Source organism: Chenopodium quinoa, unplaced genomic scaffold, assembly GCF_001683475.1.
Source record: "Chenopodium quinoa cultivar QQ74 unplaced genomic scaffold, ASM168347v1, whole genome shotgun sequence".
NCBI lineage: Eukaryota > Viridiplantae > Streptophyta > Magnoliopsida > Caryophyllales > Amaranthaceae > Chenopodium > Chenopodium quinoa.
Genome location: NW_018744991.1, coordinates 2,485,340 through 2,504,984, shown reverse-complemented (window position 1 = coordinate 2,504,984; position 19,645 = coordinate 2,485,340). Strand labels below are relative to the sequence as shown.

The window sequence follows — 19,645 nt, the reverse complement described above, 5'->3', positions numbered from 1 at the left end:
CAGCTTTTGCCTGCCCTTTGCACTTTCCTTTGCACAAAGTTTAGGTGATAAATGGTTATCAATTGTTATTTTAATGAATAAGTAGATGTGCAAGGAATTAGTGGAGGTAGTCTTGGGACCAAAGTTTATAGTAGTCGTTAGAGAAGTATTAAACTACTAATGCAAAATTGCAAAGAATACATTAGTACATAAGTCAATATAATAAAACTTAAAACAAGCATTATGGGACCGTGTAGATGGTTTAAGAAAGCTTAAAAGAGCATTATGGGATATAGTAGACATGGGATGAAGTAGATACGTTCAATTTTAAAAATAAATAATCTGCTTTGTATTAGAACTACAACCAACATAATGACAAGTTTTGTTTGATTTATTTGCTTACTTTATGTCCAAATTATTGTGAACCATAAAAAAGTCAAGCTTGCAATATAGGTTAACCCAAGTTGATTAGTTGTCGTTTGCTCATCGAAGTCTAGATGCTTTACCAACCTATGATATGGACAATAATTGGAATCAAAAGTCTTTTAACATAAACCATTTTCCAACTTTATTTTCAAGAAAGGCAAATCAAATTTTATAGGAATACTTCTTATGTTGAATTGTTTCAAATTGGGTTTATCTTTCTTAACAAAGTTCAAAGATAAATCATTTATCTCTTATTTTGCCTTTTTTGAAATCTTCATAGGCGATGAGGTGATAGTTACTAACAATGTCTCTTTAGTAACTTTGGAGGACTAGTCAATTTTGTGAGTCCTTCTCTTTCTTCATTTGTGATGAAGTCCCTTTTCTCTTTGTTATAGGTGATTGGAATTTGGTAGTCCCTTTTCTCTTTGTTATAGGTGATTGGAATTTGGTAAGTTAATGTCATGAGCTCTTATTGCTGGTTCTTGAAAGGAATATGGCTCTATTCCTTCAATAATATAATATATTAGGAATTAACGGGGCCATTCCATTGATGCACATCTCAACCATGAAGGCGATCTTTGGATATAACTCAAAATGCACGAATGGTTGATGTAGTCAAGTACATCCTTCCATTGATGGGTTTGGGATAGCTCAATCATGCCAAAGAAGCTTTTTAAAATTTTTGTCCTTTTGATCTAAGCTATTAATATTATGTGTACCAAAGGGAAGCAATTCCCTTAGAGTGAGCATATGGATTGTTTATTAGTTAGTCATTGCGGTACCACCATGATTATTGCATGTCTCTATGAAGTGAGGGACATACTTTCAAGGTTAGTTGGAATTTTAGAGGCTAGTAATTGGATGACTTTTATAGCATATTGATATTCTTGGTGTAGAGATTCACATAATGATGACTATCATGAGAGCTTTTAAATTATTTTTTGGAAACTTTGGCTATATCTTGAATTAGAGGAGTTTATAACGAGTTCATCAAGTTTGCCAAACCTAGAGTTGGTACTAGCCTTCAAGCCGATGACATCACTTCCAGCATATAGGAAGGTTGATTTAGGCATCAATTTGTTTGTTATTATGCTTGATTTGGGCATCTTTTTCTTCTTTCTTTAATTCAAGAAGGAGGTTCATGCCGTGTCCATCTCAGCAAATTGTTCCAAAAAATGTATTGGCTCGTGTCACCATAACAAATTTGACTCTTTAACACCTCTTCAAATCAGTTGACTGTCGGAGGCAACAAAATGAGAGAGCCCATCTAATGTCATTCATCGAGTGTTTATGTCATGTCCAACTTTCTATTGAGTGAATCAAAGGCAAGTTAGGAGAGGATGAGGGGTTAAGTCAATCTCGTTCTAGTATGACTATAAAATTTTAATATGGAGGTGCTAGCATTCACTCATTCTTTTTTTTTTTTTCTTCCCAACTTTATTGTTTTCATTAGCTTTTCATTCTAATCTCCAAAGGCATGCGCTATGTTGCTCGTACTCGTGTGCCCATGTCCAACTTGGGTATGTGTGCAATTGTCTACCTTGTCTATTTTGTGAAACAATCTCATGAATTTAGTAAAAAAAAATTAAAAAATTGAAAGGTGTAAGTGTTTAACCCATGTTCAAGTGTCGACAATCTGATATGGGTACATATCCGTGCAAGGGTTAGATATAGACATCTTTAGTGTTGTCGGGCCGCATGCACATACTACACTCCATATTAGTATGATATTGTCCGCTTTGGGCCTAGCCCGCATGGGTTTGTTTTTGGGCACCTTCCCAAAATGCCTCATACAGGAAGTCCTCTCCTTATTTCTTCCATGCAGGACTTGGGATGAACAACCCAACAAGTGTGGGCCATAAAGCTTCCAAAGCTTGGTAATGGTGATTATAAATGATATTATAACCCATGTTTGGCTCAATTCAATCTAGAAGGGAAAGGTTGAGGCCTAGGGGAGGGATTAATTGAGTAGAGAATTGTGGCTAGATGATTGGTTGAATGCATTTAGGTTCACTGCTTATTTCTGAATTATCAAATTAATTTGATGAGAAACTGGGTGTAAATAAATTTCCATGTGTTTTTTTTTATAAAAGGTTTACTCTTTACCGCGGGCTTGATAATTTAACACGAGTAAATTATTTGTGGTATCTGATGTTACATTTCTTTCTATTGGAAGGTGTACTTCTTTGATTTCCATATTGTTGATATACTTTTGTCTGCTAGGAGCAACTATAACATTGGTTGGTTATTCTTTAAATTTGTTCAACTAGCTGATTATGCTTTACCAAGTATATATTGGTTAGTTGTTTTTTTGGCTTAATTTCATCATATGTTTTGCCTACATTCCGTCTGGTGTGCATAGAGAAAAATATTTGGAATAAGTTTAATTCCATATTGGTGCATGGCCTCTTCTAGAATTATATGGAGACGATTTTCATAGTTTACTTATTCTACCCATGTTTCTCCCTTTTGTATTGTATGCTGCCCGTACTTGCATCTTGACAAGTCCTCTTGAGGAACTGCAGCTGCCAATTTCATTTGCAGCTCATTTGATCCCAAGTCCAATTTTATGCTGCTTTTCGTTTGCAGGTAAAATTTGTTGGAACTTTATGGTGTATATGATCACTTATAATTTGAGCTGTTTCATTTGGATATATATGATATTTTTTCTTTTTTGAACCTTTACTGTTATTTTTTCGAATTTATTGAATTTTTCTCAAATAATAAGAAAGAAAGAATCGTAACCTTGGAAGGAAGACATACCCTTACATAGTGTACTGCTGGATATAATATTCTCAAGATGATTGGATTTAGTCCTAAATAAATGATGTTTTATAATTCTTTTGCTTGCATCCAGACATTGTGTAGTTAAATGGACTCGGGTGTCATGCTATATATTTCATCTTTTTCTTAAAATGCATTCTGTAGCCTGTTTTGTAGTTTCATGGAACTATTTTGTCAGCCAGCTTGGTACTAACTTATTTTGAACAGCGAGAAGAATTGGTGAAGAGCCATACTGCTGTCTGTTTGTTTGTAGTGTTTTTAGTTGCTTTCGATTGCATCCTTGAGCATGTGATTTGTCTGTTGTCTAAATTCTGGTTATTTGGTGCTATCAATCCGTTAAATATGCTCCATTGCGTGTATGAATGACTCTTTAAGCAAATTATATTTCCAGAAACACATGAAATTTATTTTTCAAAAACCTGAAATAAAATTAATTTTTCCTTTTGGAGAAAGATATGTGATTGTTTAATGTTACAGAGAAGCATCATGACAATTTGTATTGATGCAGAACTACAAGAGTGTTCCCCTTAAAATTCATATGATGATATCTGTGAACTCATAAGATGTCTGGAGAAGCAACTCACACTGGTGGAAATAGACTCCTGCTCATTCTTGGAAACACGGTAACCCTAGGGCACTTGAACCCTTTCCTTTTCACCTAAGAGTGTTTGTTTTATTTATTTATTTATCTATTAATTTTTTTGAAAAATAGTCTAGACAAAGGCTAATAAACTCATATAAGTTTAGGTCACAGCTGATAAGCTTAGAACATGTTCAGATAGTAACTTATAAGCTCAAATGAGGATATCAGGTGAAAAGAACGAAGCTTCTAATAATTTGTTTTTGTGACTATAGTTTTTGTTATCGGAGCTCAATAGATGAAGTTTTGGTTTCATGCTTTATTAAACATTTGAATTAGTTTACTTTAATAACTCAGGCTTTTGCTTAATGCTTCCATGCTGCTCTGTGCATTCAGTTTAAATGGTTCATGTAATACCGGAGGCTTACACTTGATGCATGCATGCTGCTCAGGGTATTCGAAGAGCCTAATCGTTAGTGTCTTTCTTATATCTTGACAGAATGTAGTATCTACCTAATCACACTTAACCTGTCCAACTCCATGCTGATGTTGACTATTTTTTAGAGCCATAGGAATATGAGAATGTGGATTAACTAGAATGACATCTAGGTAGATGCCTTAGGAGTTTATTTTTTTCATTTGATTTTTCACATTATACTCCGCAGTTATCTAGAATTTGCAATTCAAAGAGTTTTGCACTTTATTTGCATCCATGGTACCTGAGGCACATTGTTTCCCACAATCCCTCAGTTTGTTTAGTAGGGATTACTTCTCTGGTGATAAGTTTGCAAAACCAAAAAAAAACTTTGACAGGGGATTTGCTCTATTTGCTATAAGATAAGATGATAAGGATACAATGGGTATTAACTAACATAATGCATCATATGACTGTTGAGCAAAGTATATAGTGTCTCATTATGATTCATAGTCTCTAGCAGGTTTCAGTTTGGCAAAGCATAATGTTTAAAAGTGAAATTTAGAATCTAGAACTTTATTTGTTTGTTCTTGTTTGATAACTTGAAAGTTGAAAGTATTATGAGTATGCCTGTGCTGAAAGCATCCACCTTTGCCATTTATTACACACTATGTGCAATTGATAAGTGTGATAACCATGGACTTGTGGTAAATAGCTTGGACTTTCTCCATCATTATTAGGCTAGAATTGAAAATTAGTTGCTTAATGTAGGGAAGTCGGGAGATGCTTAGAAAGGGAGAGGTTTTACTCAAAGTAGAGGCTTACTCTATTCCCTACTATGTTGTGGGTGACGATTGGCTATATGGCTCCTCGCTGGCTTTTGTCAATGAACTGGAGATGATGATTGTCTTCCTTGGATGCATGGTTTGGATGTGGATGGTGTATACTGTATACCTTTGGCTGACTAGATGAGAACTACAGAAGTTAAGTAGGCATGTGATCAGGGGTGTGCAAAACTGGACCTGGACCGGAAAACCGACTGGGACCGGACCGGAATTGGACCGAATCAACCCGGACCGTTGGATTCCGGTCCGGTCCCCGGTCCTTGAGAAATAGGGATTTCGAGTTTCCGGTCCAGGTAAAATTGGACAGGGAACCCGGATTTATGTGCTTTTTTTATATTTTTTTCCTGATGTAAAGTCACTTAAGGGACTGTCAGCTAAAACTTTAAAACTTTCACTTCAATAATCCGCCTCTCTTCCACTTCCTCTTCTACACTATCAAATTCTCAATTGTTGGTCGCCAAATTGCTACCTCGCCACCTCCGCCGCAGCTCTTTCCATCCTTTTTGTTTTTTCTTCATTTTTTTTTTCATTTTTATTTCTTTATGCGATTTTGGATGTGGGTTAATTAATTAGTACAGTTGATTTGCAAAATTCGCAAATTAAATCTTGAAAAACATAATGGAAATTGGTATGGGCTTTATCATCAGAAAAGTGGCTTCGTCGATTCGTGATATTGATTAAAACTAAAAATCTGAATTGGTTAGCTTTGTTATTCTCTAAATATTTGGATGACTTTGTTTTTGTTGTTTAGTTATATCTTATATTACACTTCTGCTCTTCTATTAAAGTTGTTTCCATGATTTCATTTTCATGTGAAGAAAGACGCTGATTTTTCAAGTCTATTGCATTAATAAGAGCTGAATTTGTAATGCTTCTTTCTATTTATTTAGTTCTGTTTTTTGGGTTTATGCCATTTAGTTCAATTATAATTTATTTATTTTTCTCATTATAATATTCAAGCGGTCTAAAATAACAACAATGAATTCGTATTCGGTAAAAATTTCAGCAAAAATACAGAGAACAGGTTTAATCGGTCCAATTGGTCAAAACCCGGACCGGGAAATTCAGGTCCAGACCAGATTCCGGACCGGTTACAACCGGTCCGGTCCTCGGCCCCTTAAATTCTAAGATTCCGGTCCCGGTCTCAGTCCGGTTTTGGACTGGTGCACAGCCCTACATGTGATGTAATTTCTCTAGTTCAAGTGCTAGCTACTAATCTGGATCGTGATAAAAATTGTCCAAGTCTCTTACTATGGTTATAAAAGTGAGATATCTTAAGGCAAGTCTACCTTTACCACTTTATGCCGTTTATGGTAAGTTAATATCAAGCGTTAGCTTACTCGGAGGAGAAAACATAATTCTCATCATGCCTCTGATGGAGGTTCACAGTATCAAGGATACTGTGTAATGATATTTGACAGGTAGCTATGTAGCCCTTGTACTTCATCTCTCCCAGATTATTCAATGTCCCATGTGTTCTGAATTTGTTCATTATAACCATGCTCATGGGCAATGCTGCGGCAGCTGTTAATGGATAAGATAATGATGAAGTTACGTTACCACCTCAGTGTCTTGTCCGTGCAGGATAAATATTTTGGCAGAAAAGTACGGCAGCTCTTATTCTTTCCAATGTTTATGGCTTATGGCTTGATTTTGTTCCTGTCAAATTTTAAGTGTGAAAGAGGTTCTAAGTAAACAACCCTTTAGACTGCAGTTGTTTAGCCATCACAAGAATCCTGCAGTATTATGTTGAAAGCTGAAAGTAGATGGACCAAAGCAGTTCTGAAATTATGTTTGGAGAAAGTGCTTGAAAACATAGCCAGCAGGTTGAATCATAATGTTGCTAGAAGCTGCAATTTGCTAATCAGGAACTCCGTCTCATGGTCATGATGATCGGAGCTGGTGTTCTGTTGAGTGGCGAACATGGAAGGCCAAACCAAACAGCTTTAAGATAAAGGACCTAACTCTTTCCCCTCCTGATCATTTTGAATGCCTCAACTAAATAGCTCTTGGGCAGATGGATGACAAGAGTTATCTTTCAGACTTTTGAGAGAGAAATTTTCTTATGTATGTACTTGGCTGTATCTAGAATTTCGTACACACCACACCCAAATCTATGTTCTAAAAATAGGCCAATTTATTGAATTTTTTTTTTTTTTTTTTCTAGAAAGTTGTACGAGACATTTAAATATGAGTTTAGGTTAGGTGTCTAATAGACATGTTGCGCGAACTATAAGTACCTTGAGGGACATTCCAAAGACTTCTCTTACAAAATACTACTAGAATTTCTGCAACAATGTGGCTTTACAATTCTGAAGACAAAACAATTGGTCACATGACTAGTACTTGATTTGCAATGATGTATTTAAGAAAGAAAAATAAGATGCTGAGACAAAGACATACCACCAACTTTGGAAGTTGATTTGTTTAAGCTTGCAGAATATTCAAACATTCAACATCTTATCTTTGTCACTTCATCACTGAATAAATATGCTGATTTTCACAAATTAATAAATTAATTACTAATTAAAAAGTTCCTATAATGCTTAATGTTTACCAGACACCATACTATTAAAGTTGTTATCTTCTTATCAATCACGTTATATACTTATATGGCATCTTTCAATGAGTTATATTTAATTTATGTCCACTGTCCACATCACTATATTGAATTTCATCGTTCTTTTCAATCAATAGCTATAATGTTCTTTACTGTATGTATTTACTTTTGATTAAGAAATTTGTATTCAAACGATGTACCAATTCAATGTATTTTTACATGTTTACTTTTCTAAAATGTTTGTGTATTTGGTTAACTCTTATGCCTCACCTAAATTAATTTGAATTTAGATGATATTAGATCAGCTAGGCTTGAATTTAATTAATCAGCGTAGATAATGTTAGATAAATTATGCTCGATGTCAAAAGTCAATGACACAATTTAAACCCATGTGTTTCTATATAATTATAGACTTGTATTGTTGTCCATCAATCCGTGCAAAATCACTATTTAATCAATTTATTTGAGGTTGCGGGTGAATGATTTATCAAACTTTCAGAAAGAAAACTCATAAAAATAATAACTAATGTCATTTCTACAATCTAACTACGAATTTGCTCAATTTTTCTTACAAAAAGCTACCATTCTTAAAGAACAGCCAAAATTTTTCAAACCCAAGAGCCAAGATTAGGGCTGTTCAGAGTGTGGTTTAGACTGTACCAAATCGCAATACGATTTGATGCGGTTTGCGGTTTGAAAATTGCGGTGTGGTTTTTGAATATGAGCAAACTGTGGTTTGCGGTTTGGTGTAGTTTCTAAAAAAATTTAGATTTTTAAAAAATATGGTTAAACCGCACCGCACCAAACCGCATTTTGCGGTGTGGTATGGTTAGAAGTGCGGTTTGAAAAAAATACAAACCGCAATTTGGCGGTTTGGTGCGGTTTAGGATCCAAACCGCACCGCGAACACCCCTAGCCAAGACCCAACTATTTGAGATTTATTTCTACTCACGTGACCAAATGCCACATTTTAGAAGGGACCATAAACTGTTGATTAAGTTTAATACATGGCCACATGGGATTAGATCTCAAATTCTTAGCTACACACTTGTGCAGCTAACCTAGATGCAACAACCATATATATGATCATATAGTACTTTAAAAACGAACATACATTTTTTCTCCCTTCCTTATATTTACCCCCCCCCCTCTCTCTCTTCTTCTTCCTTACCTCCATTAATTTTCTCTTTTTGTTTTCTTCTCCATTCAAATTTTCTCTCTCCTTTTTTTTTCACCCTTTCCTCATAAGTAAATTTCTTTCTTACCTCATTATCCTTCAATCTTTAAACTTTTTTATCCTCCTACTTTGGATATTCTCCAATTTGTCACCATTGTAGCATCCATCATCATATTCGTCGCGATCGTCACCATTTTCCTTTTCCTTTATTTTCTACATTATTATGAATTTGGTTGTTAATATATATATATATATATATATATATATATATATATATATATATATATATATATATATATATATAAGAGATCATCAATGCAGGTTAGTTTTTGTGTTGTTGATTTTTAATTAGTTTTAATTAGGTTAGATTTAGGCTGAATTTGTAATTGATTTTTCTGATTTATAATTTTGTGAATTTCAATATGATGAATTTCAATTGAATTTTTGATTAATCTAGTGAATTAGACTATTTCAACTGAATTTTTGAATTTTTTATGAATTAATTTAATTAATGAGTTTTTGTGATGAATTGAATTGCTACATCTTTAATTTGTCTGTTATTATGAATTTCGATTTTTTTTAAATTGAGTTGCTAATATTTGTGTATAATTTTTAGAACAAAAAAAAATGAACACGGTGTACTTTAAAATTGAACATTTAGTACATAAAAACTGAACACGTTTTAATGATTTATTTTATCTTTATTTTCCGTTAATAATTATATACAATGAATTTGAATTTATATGAATATGAGAAAATCATGTTCATTTTTAATATACTCCCCCCGTGATTTAATAAGTGTTATAGTTTGACCGGCACATAGTTTTAGGCAATTTAATTGACTTAAATAAAATAAGAGGTAAGTGGGATAGTTGGAGTATTAAAAAATTATAAAAGAAAGATAGTGGGGTTAATAGTTTATTGAAAACTGTAACACTTATTAAAATACGGCCGAATTTAGTAAGTGTAACACTTATTAAAACACGGAGGGAGTACTAAATGTTCATAATTTTTTTCATGTGTTCATTTGTTATATACTAAATGTTCATTTTCTTTAATATGTTCATATATTTTTATGAAATGTTCATTTTATTAGGTGTGGTCCAACTATTCTATTATTGTATGATAAATGTTCATTTTTAATATTCTAATGTTCATAATTATTTTTGACATGTACATTTTTTATTAATATATATATATATATATATATATATATATATATATATATATATATATATATATATATATATATATTACATGTTCATAATTATTTTTACACCAAATGTTCATTTTTAAGGTCGTGGATGGCCTAGCAATTTTATGATTATCATGTTTATTTTTAATACTAAATGATCATTTTTTTAACATGTTTACTTTTTAAGTACTAAATGTTTTTTTTTTTTGGGTTTTTCTAAGCTATACCCCTAAACTTTTTCGGTTTCTAAGCTGTGCCCACGGTTTTTTAAACGTCTAAGCTATGCCCTCCACCTCACTATTTTTAATTAAAAATAACCTATGTCATTAGCAGTAAGTAACGGACGTTAAGGTCAGTTAGTTGTCGTTGCTAATTAAAATAGAAATAAAAAAAATTGAATTCCTTAAAATAAAAAAAATAAAAAACAACGATTAAAATAAGTAAAGTCCTTCCAATTCCCTTACACTGATCAAACTCCTCTTCTACTCTGTTTCATCAACACTCAAATGAAAATCAAAACCCTTAAAAAGTAGTGCCCAGAAATTTGCGATTGGAATCAAACCAAGAATTTGATGAGCGATTCTCATTGATGAGCGTTCGTGGTTGAATTTCGTGGAACTCATGTTGTGGGTTGCGTTTTGGTTGCGAGGTGGAGTCGTGGTGGCTGCGCGAATTTCACCTAAGATCGAAAATTTCGGCTTCTAAGACAGGTAATTTCACATTAAATTCTGAAATTTAGAGCAATTCATTGTTGTTTTACATATATTTGGGCGAAATGTTGATTGTTGATGTAGCTATTGATTCTAGGGTTTTGTTTTTTTTGTAAATACAGTTGGTAAATGTTGATTAAGTAAAATAAGGTTTGGGTCAATTGTGTATTTGGATATGTTGGTTAATGATTATACATTGGTTTTGTGCCCCATGTTTTTGATCTGTAGAATGGGTGAAAGGGTGTTGAAAATGCATTTTATGGGTAACTCAGTTGATGTTATGGTTGCTGATATAGATGAATGTTTGCTGATAGATGTAGTGAATGATATGGTTAACAAATTTAGTTCTTTTGGGTATGAACTCCCTACTTTTCCTGTTTTAAGTTATTGTTCCAATGGGAAGAGTCATGAACTTACTGATGATAAAACACTAATGACCATGTTTGAGGTAGTTGAATCTAGAAGGATATATATATGGATTGGTTGTTTGAAGCAACCTAATTTTATTTGGACCTTAGTTGAAAAGGTAAGGTTGAATGGATCAAATGTAAGTGGTTCAGCAGCACTACCTAAACCACCAATAACTAAACTGCCAGTTAGAGGGGGGGTAAGAGGGGTAAGCCTGAAGAACAAAATTTTGGTAATCTATATCCAACCCCTTCATCTCATGGACTATCTAAAATTCAATCTCCTTGAACAAAGTCAAACCCTTACTTTGTCAAGCTCAAGAAGAAGCCCAGGCTTATGGCTTCTAGCCCTCTAACCACACAACAATCCTTAATCAACCCTCCAACTTCAGGTGTCACCCAAACAGGTCTTAGTGTTGGCCATGCTGCCCCTACTAAACCAAACAATATTCTTAAGCCTTCTTCAATCCCTCATGGTAAAAAAATCTCAAAATCTACCCTTAAATTCAAGGGGTTATGGGTTCCACCTCAACCAAACACTGAAGCCAATGAAGTTCAGGAGGAGCAACCATCAGTTAGGACCAGAAAGAGGACTAGGGTTAGGCTAGATAATGATGTTGGGGTGTCAAATGTGAGTGGGGCTTTATCTGATAGTAGTGGTACAGATAGTAAAGGTGATTACCAACCTGACCAAGGTTCTGATGTAGAAACTGAATCTGATGATGATGAAATGGAGTATGAAGAGGGTGATATCAATGAACTCTTGAATCAAAATTATGTAGATGGTGTATGGGAACCATTTAGGACAAATGAATGGGTTGTTGATGATGATTCTTACACGAGTAGGTTGTATAGGAATGGGGAGGTATTTGAGGAGGCAGAGTTTGGTAAAATCAGGTTAAAACAGTGGCAGTTTTTTGTAGACAAAGAACATTTCAAGGATGCTTTAAGAGATTTTTGTATCCAAGAGGGATTTGCTCTGGTTGTGAACAAGAGACAACCTAAGATATAATACAGAGTGTGCTGATCAAAGGTGCAACTGGAGGGTTCATGCAGCTTTGCTATGTGATGGACACACATGGGCCACCAAGAAGTTGAGAAAAGGTCATACTTGTAACCTTAACTTAGTAAACAACCCCATGTGTAACTGTGCATGGGCTGCTAATAAGCTTTTTAAGGACATAAGAGCTAACACGGACATTAAGGGAAAGGCCTTAAATGCTCTACTTTGGGAAAGATATGGTTTGAAAATGTGCACATCTACAAGGGAATAGCAATGAAGATCATACAAGGGAGGCATGATGAATCTTACACTAATTTGCCTCAGTATTGTGAACTATTAAAGGGGAGCAACCCTGGGTCAATGGCTTTTTGCTGTTGGACTAATGTTTCTGGTCCTGAAAGATCTCTACAATTTTCATCAATTTTTATCAGCTTTGTTGCACAGTTCAAGGGGTTGATAAGCGGATGTAGAGGGTTAGTTGGAGTAGACGGATGTCACTTGAAGGGAAACTATGGGGGTATCTTATTGTCTGTCGTTTCCTTGGACGGTAACAATGAGATTTTCCAGTTGCTGTAGCAGTTGTTGATTATGAAAATAAGACAAGCTGGAGTTGGTTCTTTCACCATCTAAAGCAAATACTCACTGCTACAGGGAGAGAAGACTGGACTATAATGTCTGATCGACAAAAGGTTACAACTCTATGCTATTTAATTACTTATATTGTTTTACTTTGTTTTTTTTTTTGCTAATATTTGCAATGTTTGTTTTACTTTCTTTGTTTTAAATTATGTTATACAGGGTGTAGACCCATCTTTGGACTCAGTTTGGCCAAAGGTACCTAGAAGGTATTGTGCTAGGCACTTATGTAAAAACTTCAAGAAAGACTACCCCGGATTACTCATGCATAAACTATTTTGGAGTGTTACAAATGCGTACTCAGACTACTCGTTTAGGAAGGAAATGGTTCAGCTTCAAAAACATGGTGGTTTAGGGGCGGTGAAATGGTTTAAAGATGTAGGCCCACTAGAGCGATGGACAAGGTGGAAGTTTGACCCCACTTTGAAAAGTGATGAAATCACAAATAATTTGTGGAAAGCTTCAATTCTGACTCTACTAGAAGGCAAGTATGTAGTTATTTTTGTTGTTGTTGTACATTAGAAAATGCAAGCCAATAATTACCTTTTATTTTCTATGTAATATCTGTAGGTGTTAGGAGAATACAATGGTTAGACATGCTACTAGACAACACTTAGCAAACCAGTGGCAAGACGGAATCTATCTAAACATTAATAACAGGATCAGGGTACTAACTAAGGAAAGCAGAGTTTGTCAAGCATACCCTTCTGGTAGGGGTACTTATGAGATTCATGATGGACGAGCAAGGTTACTAGTGTCTTTAACTGGTGGAACATGTGCATGTGGGAGATGGCAATTGAGCGGAATTCCATGTAAGCATGGAATCAAAGCTATCTTACATGAAGGCAAGGATCCAACAGATTATGTGAGTGAATGGTTCACTGTGGCTAAGTACAAACAAGCCAATAGTGGAAACATATCCCCTGTACCTGATCAAGAGCAATGGCCACACATTGATGGTGTTCTAACCCTCATACCACCAACAATGAAATGAAGTATTGGCAGACTAGCAAGAAATAGGAGGAGAGAGGAAGGGGAGCAGAGAAAAGGAAAAAAAAAGCGCAACCGTCCAGTGTAGTAACTGCAAGAATTATGGGCACAATATGGCAGCATGAAAAGGTGGTCCAACTGCCGGAGAAGTAGCCGAGCAACAAGGGAAGATTGTGCCACAAAAGGGAGGCAATAAAGGAAAGAAAGTACAGAGACCACCTGAAAATAATGATGCTGACTTCTCCCTGATTGAATTGATGATCAGTGGAAATTACAGTGGAAATTACACTAGTGAAGGTGCTGATAGAACAAACAACCGTACTCACCACAGTGGAACATCAAAAGGGAAAGGAAAGTCACACCAAGATCAGTCCAGCAACAGTGATGCATTTGATCATAGCTTCATTGATACCATGATTGCATCTTCATAGCCCCAAGTTCAAACATCAAACCAAAGTGCAAAACTCAGGCATCCATCGATGAGTCAGCCTTAAGTAATCAGATCCCTTAAGAAAGCCAAGATACTACTCTGAAATGGGTGACACTTATCCTTTTGTAATTATTGGGGCAAACTGTAATCACTATTTTTTTAGGCATAAACACTAGAACTTTATGCTATTAGTGTTATGTCAGGTATGTAAGTGGCCTAGTTTTTGTGGCAAACAATACTTTTTAAGCCAACTTTTGTGTTATTGCTACTAAGTGATGTAATTTTTTGGGCAAATTGTGATTATATGGTACTTTTGGTTGACATTATGGAATATTATTTAAATTGCAGAGTGTCACTATTTTTTATTTGAAATGTTATATTACCAAATTCAATACAAGACTCAATATAAACAGGAATCTAATAAACTATTATTAATAAATAAATAATAATAAAAAAGGACAGTACATTACGTCATGAGATCATACACAAACCAAGCTTACTATGATTCTCAAACCATACACTACTTAAACACCACTTACATTTTCAATATGATAATTAACAACAAAAACATAACCACCCCAATTTTAAACATGTCCTTAAAAGAAGCAGTAACATTATTAACTTTCTGCCTTAAAGCCCCCAATTCACGCTTCACCTCCATCAACGCACCATTGTCAATGCTTTCACCACCATCAAAACCATCGTAAAAAGGTTGTTGATATTCTCCTCTCCACGGCATGTTATGAGGGCCTACCCATTCGAAAAATCTGCAAAAATCACACCTCCAATATGCCTTTCTAGTGTTCCTTGTTGAAGTGGAAACATGTAACTTGCAATCTAAAGGAGGCTTGCAATTGCACTTAGGACTAATAAAATCCCATTGACAACTAGAAATCGCCGGAGAAGAATGGGAGCTCGTCATCTTAATGGCTAAATTTTTTGGGGCTAAATTTTTGGGAGATAAGAAGAAACAGGGGAAATGTGTTATACAAGCCCCCTTTTATAATCCAAGTAAAACCCTAACAATTATGGCGGAAAATCTTCCCTCCAAAGAGAGGTATTTAACAGTTCCGCAACTACTAACGGAGTTTTAACGTAATAGGTTATAGTTTATTAAAAAAAGTAAGGTGGAGGGCACAGCTTAGACGTTTGAAAAAGTATGGCATAGCTTAGAAACCGAAGAAGTTTAGGGGCATAGCTTAGAAAAACTCTTTTTTTTTATGTGTTTATTTTTTTTGACTAATGTTCATATTTTTTTACGTGTTTATATTTTTTTTATTACATGTTCATTAAGCAGTGGTGCAGCTATTCAAGCTACACTAGAGTGCAGCTAAGACTTAGGGCTTGTTTAATTCACCTTATTTTTTGCTTATCTGAACTCTGATCTGGTTTGATCTGAACTTATCTGATCTGATCTGATTGTCTGATTTAACCAAACTTTGATCTTAAATGTACGATAATGTATAAGGAAAAAATATATCAAGTAGGATCTTGTTAGATTCGTAATAATGTGTATTTTATTAATATGTAATTTATATAATTTTATTAATTACGAAATTAAAGGTATTTAGCGATGAAAGACTGCACATAAAACGATAATCTGATCTGAACTTACTACGTATTTTTTTTATCTGATTTGATCTGAACTTATTTTTTCTGATCTAAACTTATTTTTTCTGAAATAAGTAAAAATAAGTTGAAGTAAACAAGGCCTTATAGGGATTAGATTAGGGACAATTAACCAAAGTAAGCTTAATTACAAAACAATTTTTTAAGCTAGACTCGTGGCCAAACTATTTACCAAACTAAGCTTCCAGGGTAAAATGTTGTCTCGGACAGCGTTTTATACCCTGTATTTTTTTTTAAAAAAATACAATGTACAAAACGCTGTGTGGGACAGCGTTTTACATGTTGACTTGTTTTTTTTAAATTTTGTAATTTATGATTTTTAAAATATAAAAAAAAAAACTAAAAACACTGACTCAATCAGCGTTTTTAGTGTCAATTTTTTTCTTTTTCTTAATTCTTAATTTCTGATTAATAAAAAAAATAAAAATTAAACACATTCTACTATTGCAATTTAGCTACTTACGAGTCATTGAAAATTGTTGGATATTGATTCAAAGTTAGTTCCTATAGTTTAGGAACATTACTAATAAAATCAGTAGGTTAGTGGAGTAAATCATGGGGCATGTTTACCCACTTAGTATTAATAGTTCCTTTGTTTATGGCATTATTGTTATACATGGATTATTAGTTTTATGCTTAATCAAGTAATGTAGGGAGTTTTACTTAGTCTAAGTCTTGTTTGTTTACGTTCATTGCTACTATTTAGAGGGTAGTTAGGTTAGTAGTGGTTTCCTAATATTTAGCTTTGTTTGTTTTATCATTAGTTTATTTAAAGGAACAAATGTATTTCATTTTTATCAAGAAAATAATATCAACGTTTAGTAATTTTGCTCTTTTATCTTTTTATCTCTAGTTTTATTTTTTATATTCAACAAAAATGACTCTGTCGTTGCAATTGCATGCTTTGATTCACCGCAACCCATTTAATTTGTTTCCAAATTTCAAATGATTAAAAAAATTACTAATATAATTTGAAGAAGACAATAGGGAGATTATAATAAGGAATACTCTATTTCGCCAATATTTCAATTCCTAGTTAATATGGGATTGGTAAATGGAAATATAAGAAACCATTAATAATTGTTCTTGTTTTCTCTCTAGTCTGTCATACAGCTTGACTTGCCTCTATTTCATAATATACCATTTTCAGGTTAAAATTATGTGTTTAATTTTTATTTTTTATTTTTTAAAATCAGAATATAAGAATTAGTCAGCGTTTTTAGTGTAATTTTTTTATTTATTTTTATTTTAAAATCAGAAATTACGAAATTAAAAAAATAAAAAATAAAAAAAATCAACATATAAAACGCTTGTATTTTTTTTTAAAAAAAAACCAGGGTATAAAACGCTGTCCGAGACAGCGTTTTACCCTAGAAGCTTAGTTTGGTAAATAATTTGACCACGAGTCTAGCTTAAAAAATTGTTTTGTAATTAAGCTTACTTTAGTTAATTATTCTTAAATTAGATTTCATAATCAAAGTTTTGGGGGTCCACATGTCGTCTTCGTAAGTCAACATCCAATTTGGGACCCACAATTGGCATCTACAGAACAGGACAATTATTGTACTCAGTAGGAGACAGGTGGAAGTTGATCGGAAATCATTTCTCTTTCATAGGATATTTTCAATGTGGGTCCACTCATCAACCTTATCCTTAGCATTCTTACTATTTCCACTCCCTCTTTACTCCGTACTTCACTCCCTTGTGCTATTTGGCCAGTCTAGAATTCAGATCTTACTTATGTCACAACTTGTTAGGATAAGGGCTTAGTAATAGTTTGCACTTATTTCACTAAATGTTAAAATTTTATATGGGACGGACCGACGGAATTATATAAAGTAATGTAAGATTAATATGATGGTATTTTAATTTAAATAATATACTCGATTTTTAAGGTATTTTATAAGTCTTATAACAAGTTATTCCGTTAAAAAAAATTATTACAAGTTTAGACTGTTTAACTCGTCTAAATAGTTAAATTATATTAAATATTTTATCATAGAATATAATTCTATTTTCAACTAATTGATTATACTAGAGATTTTAAACAAATAACTTTATTTTGGTGGATAGAATGAACTTGATCATGACTATATGTCTATATTGCCAAACAAAACCTCCTAATACTAATCTTATAAGCATGATGTGTTATGTAGCTCATCAAATACGGAGCATTAGAGATAAGAGAAGATATTATTGATTAAAAAAAAAGCTCAATTAAGAAGTGACAAATGGCAATATCTTATTATTACCATACTAAAAAAAAAATCTGTCAAAATCCAATGGGTGTGTAAATAGCAAATTGCAAACGTGGCAATATCATCCTAGATATTTTATCACTCTTTTGTCTATAAAACCAAGCCACTCACTTATCCATTTTTAATCAACAAGAAAAAATGGTGTTACTAGAAAAACTATGGGATGATGTTGTAGCCGGGCCGCACCCTGACCGTGGCCTTGGCAAGCTCAGGAAGCTCCAAGTTCAAAACTTAGCCAACCAAGGTATGCATAATTTTGACTCATTCGATATATTTTTATGTCAACCAGACAAGCACGTAACAATTAATATATGTTGTATGTTCTATGTGTATATTATGTTGATATAACATGTAGAGTGTTATCTTGTGTGTTATTGTAGAAGGGGAGGCGGCGAAATACCAGAGGTCATTGTCGATGCCGGCAGCAACATCGGCTAGTCCCGGAGCACCGGGAACACCAACAACACCAACGACACCGAACTCAGCACGTAGTAAGGATAACGTGTGGAGGAGTGTGTTTAACCCAGGGAGCAACCTCAACTCTAGGAATATTGGAAATCAGATCTTTGATAAGCCCTCTCATACAACCTCTCCTACTGTTTATGACTGGTAACGTTACATATATTTCACACATGGTTTATTATTACATGTCACACGTTTCAAATACTAAAGATTTATGCATATTCTTATTGTAAGCATATGTGTATAAAAATTCTAATTATATCTAAACAGATCTGCTTAATAATAATAATTAAAATAATTTCGCTTGGCCAAGCTCAAACCTTAAAGATCACTAAATAAACAATTTACAAATAATTAAGGAAATTTTATATCATGTACAAGTATATTGGACCATACAAATTGGACAAATTATAGTACGATTGTACGAAGGATCTGTTTGGATAATATTGGATGATTGATTTTGGACAATGTAAATTTTGGACAACAATATGGTTTATTTTTATTTTATTATTACGTGTTAATGTGTTGTGTCATTTTTATGTTATAATGGTGCACCCTAATAGATCTAGGATCTTTGAAAATCAAAAAAATAAATAAAAAAAAATCCGGAATAATTTAAATATAAACTGACAAGGAATTTATTTTAATAGTTGCACAAGATATTTCTATTTATATAATATTTTTTAGCGGTTGATCTAGATATTTAATTGACCAGAATTTATTTTAGCGGTTGCACTATACTCGTACACGTTAATTAATCGTAGTTTACGTGTTAAATTTACAGGCTCTACAGTGGAGAGACGAGGAGCAAGCATGTTTGAATGACCGATTGACAAAAGTTGAACTGAGTACTAGTTATGACCTTTCAATGTTATATATCTAGCTACTTGCCTTTGATGTTGCTAATGAATCATGATGTTATTCATGGTTTCATGTCTTGTAAATATAAGTATGTAGTGTTCATCATCTTCGTCCGACGACGTGAGTTTTGTTGTCACGGTTGTTCCTGGACTAGACTTCTTTTTGTTGTAATGCTGCTTTTGTTTATCTACCTTATTGTCTGACGTTGTTGGTTGTAATGAAGAAATGAACCATAGTTGATCAAAACCCACTTGTGTTGTTTTGTGTTTTCCTTTGATTTTAAACATTCTTGTTTCTG

At 33.7% G+C, this 19,645-nt stretch overlaps 2 protein-coding genes across 2 annotated transcripts; both read left to right on the top strand.

Moving 5' to 3' along the window:
• The first annotated feature begins 10,127 nt into the window (after positions 1-10,127).
• On the top strand, positions 10,128-14,459 carry LOC110706941. The gene is made up of 2 exons (XM_021884943.1): positions 10,128-12,770; positions 12,880-14,459. Exon 1 carries the CDS (start codon positions 11,416-11,418, stop codon positions 12,088-12,090), a length of 675 nt encoding a protein of 224 aa, XP_021740635.1. The 5' UTR covers positions 10,128-11,415; the 3' UTR covers positions 12,091-12,770; positions 12,880-14,459.
• Positions 14,460-18,110: 3,651 nt separating this feature from the next.
• On the top strand, positions 18,111-19,595 carry LOC110706940 (auxin-repressed 12.5 kDa protein-like). The gene is made up of 3 exons (XM_021884942.1): positions 18,111-18,268; positions 18,405-18,633; positions 19,271-19,595. Exons 1-3 carry the CDS (start codon positions 18,163-18,165, stop codon positions 19,305-19,307), a joined length of 372 nt encoding a protein of 123 aa, XP_021740634.1. The 5' UTR covers positions 18,111-18,162; the 3' UTR covers positions 19,308-19,595.
• Positions 19,596-19,645: the final 50 nt, after the last annotated feature.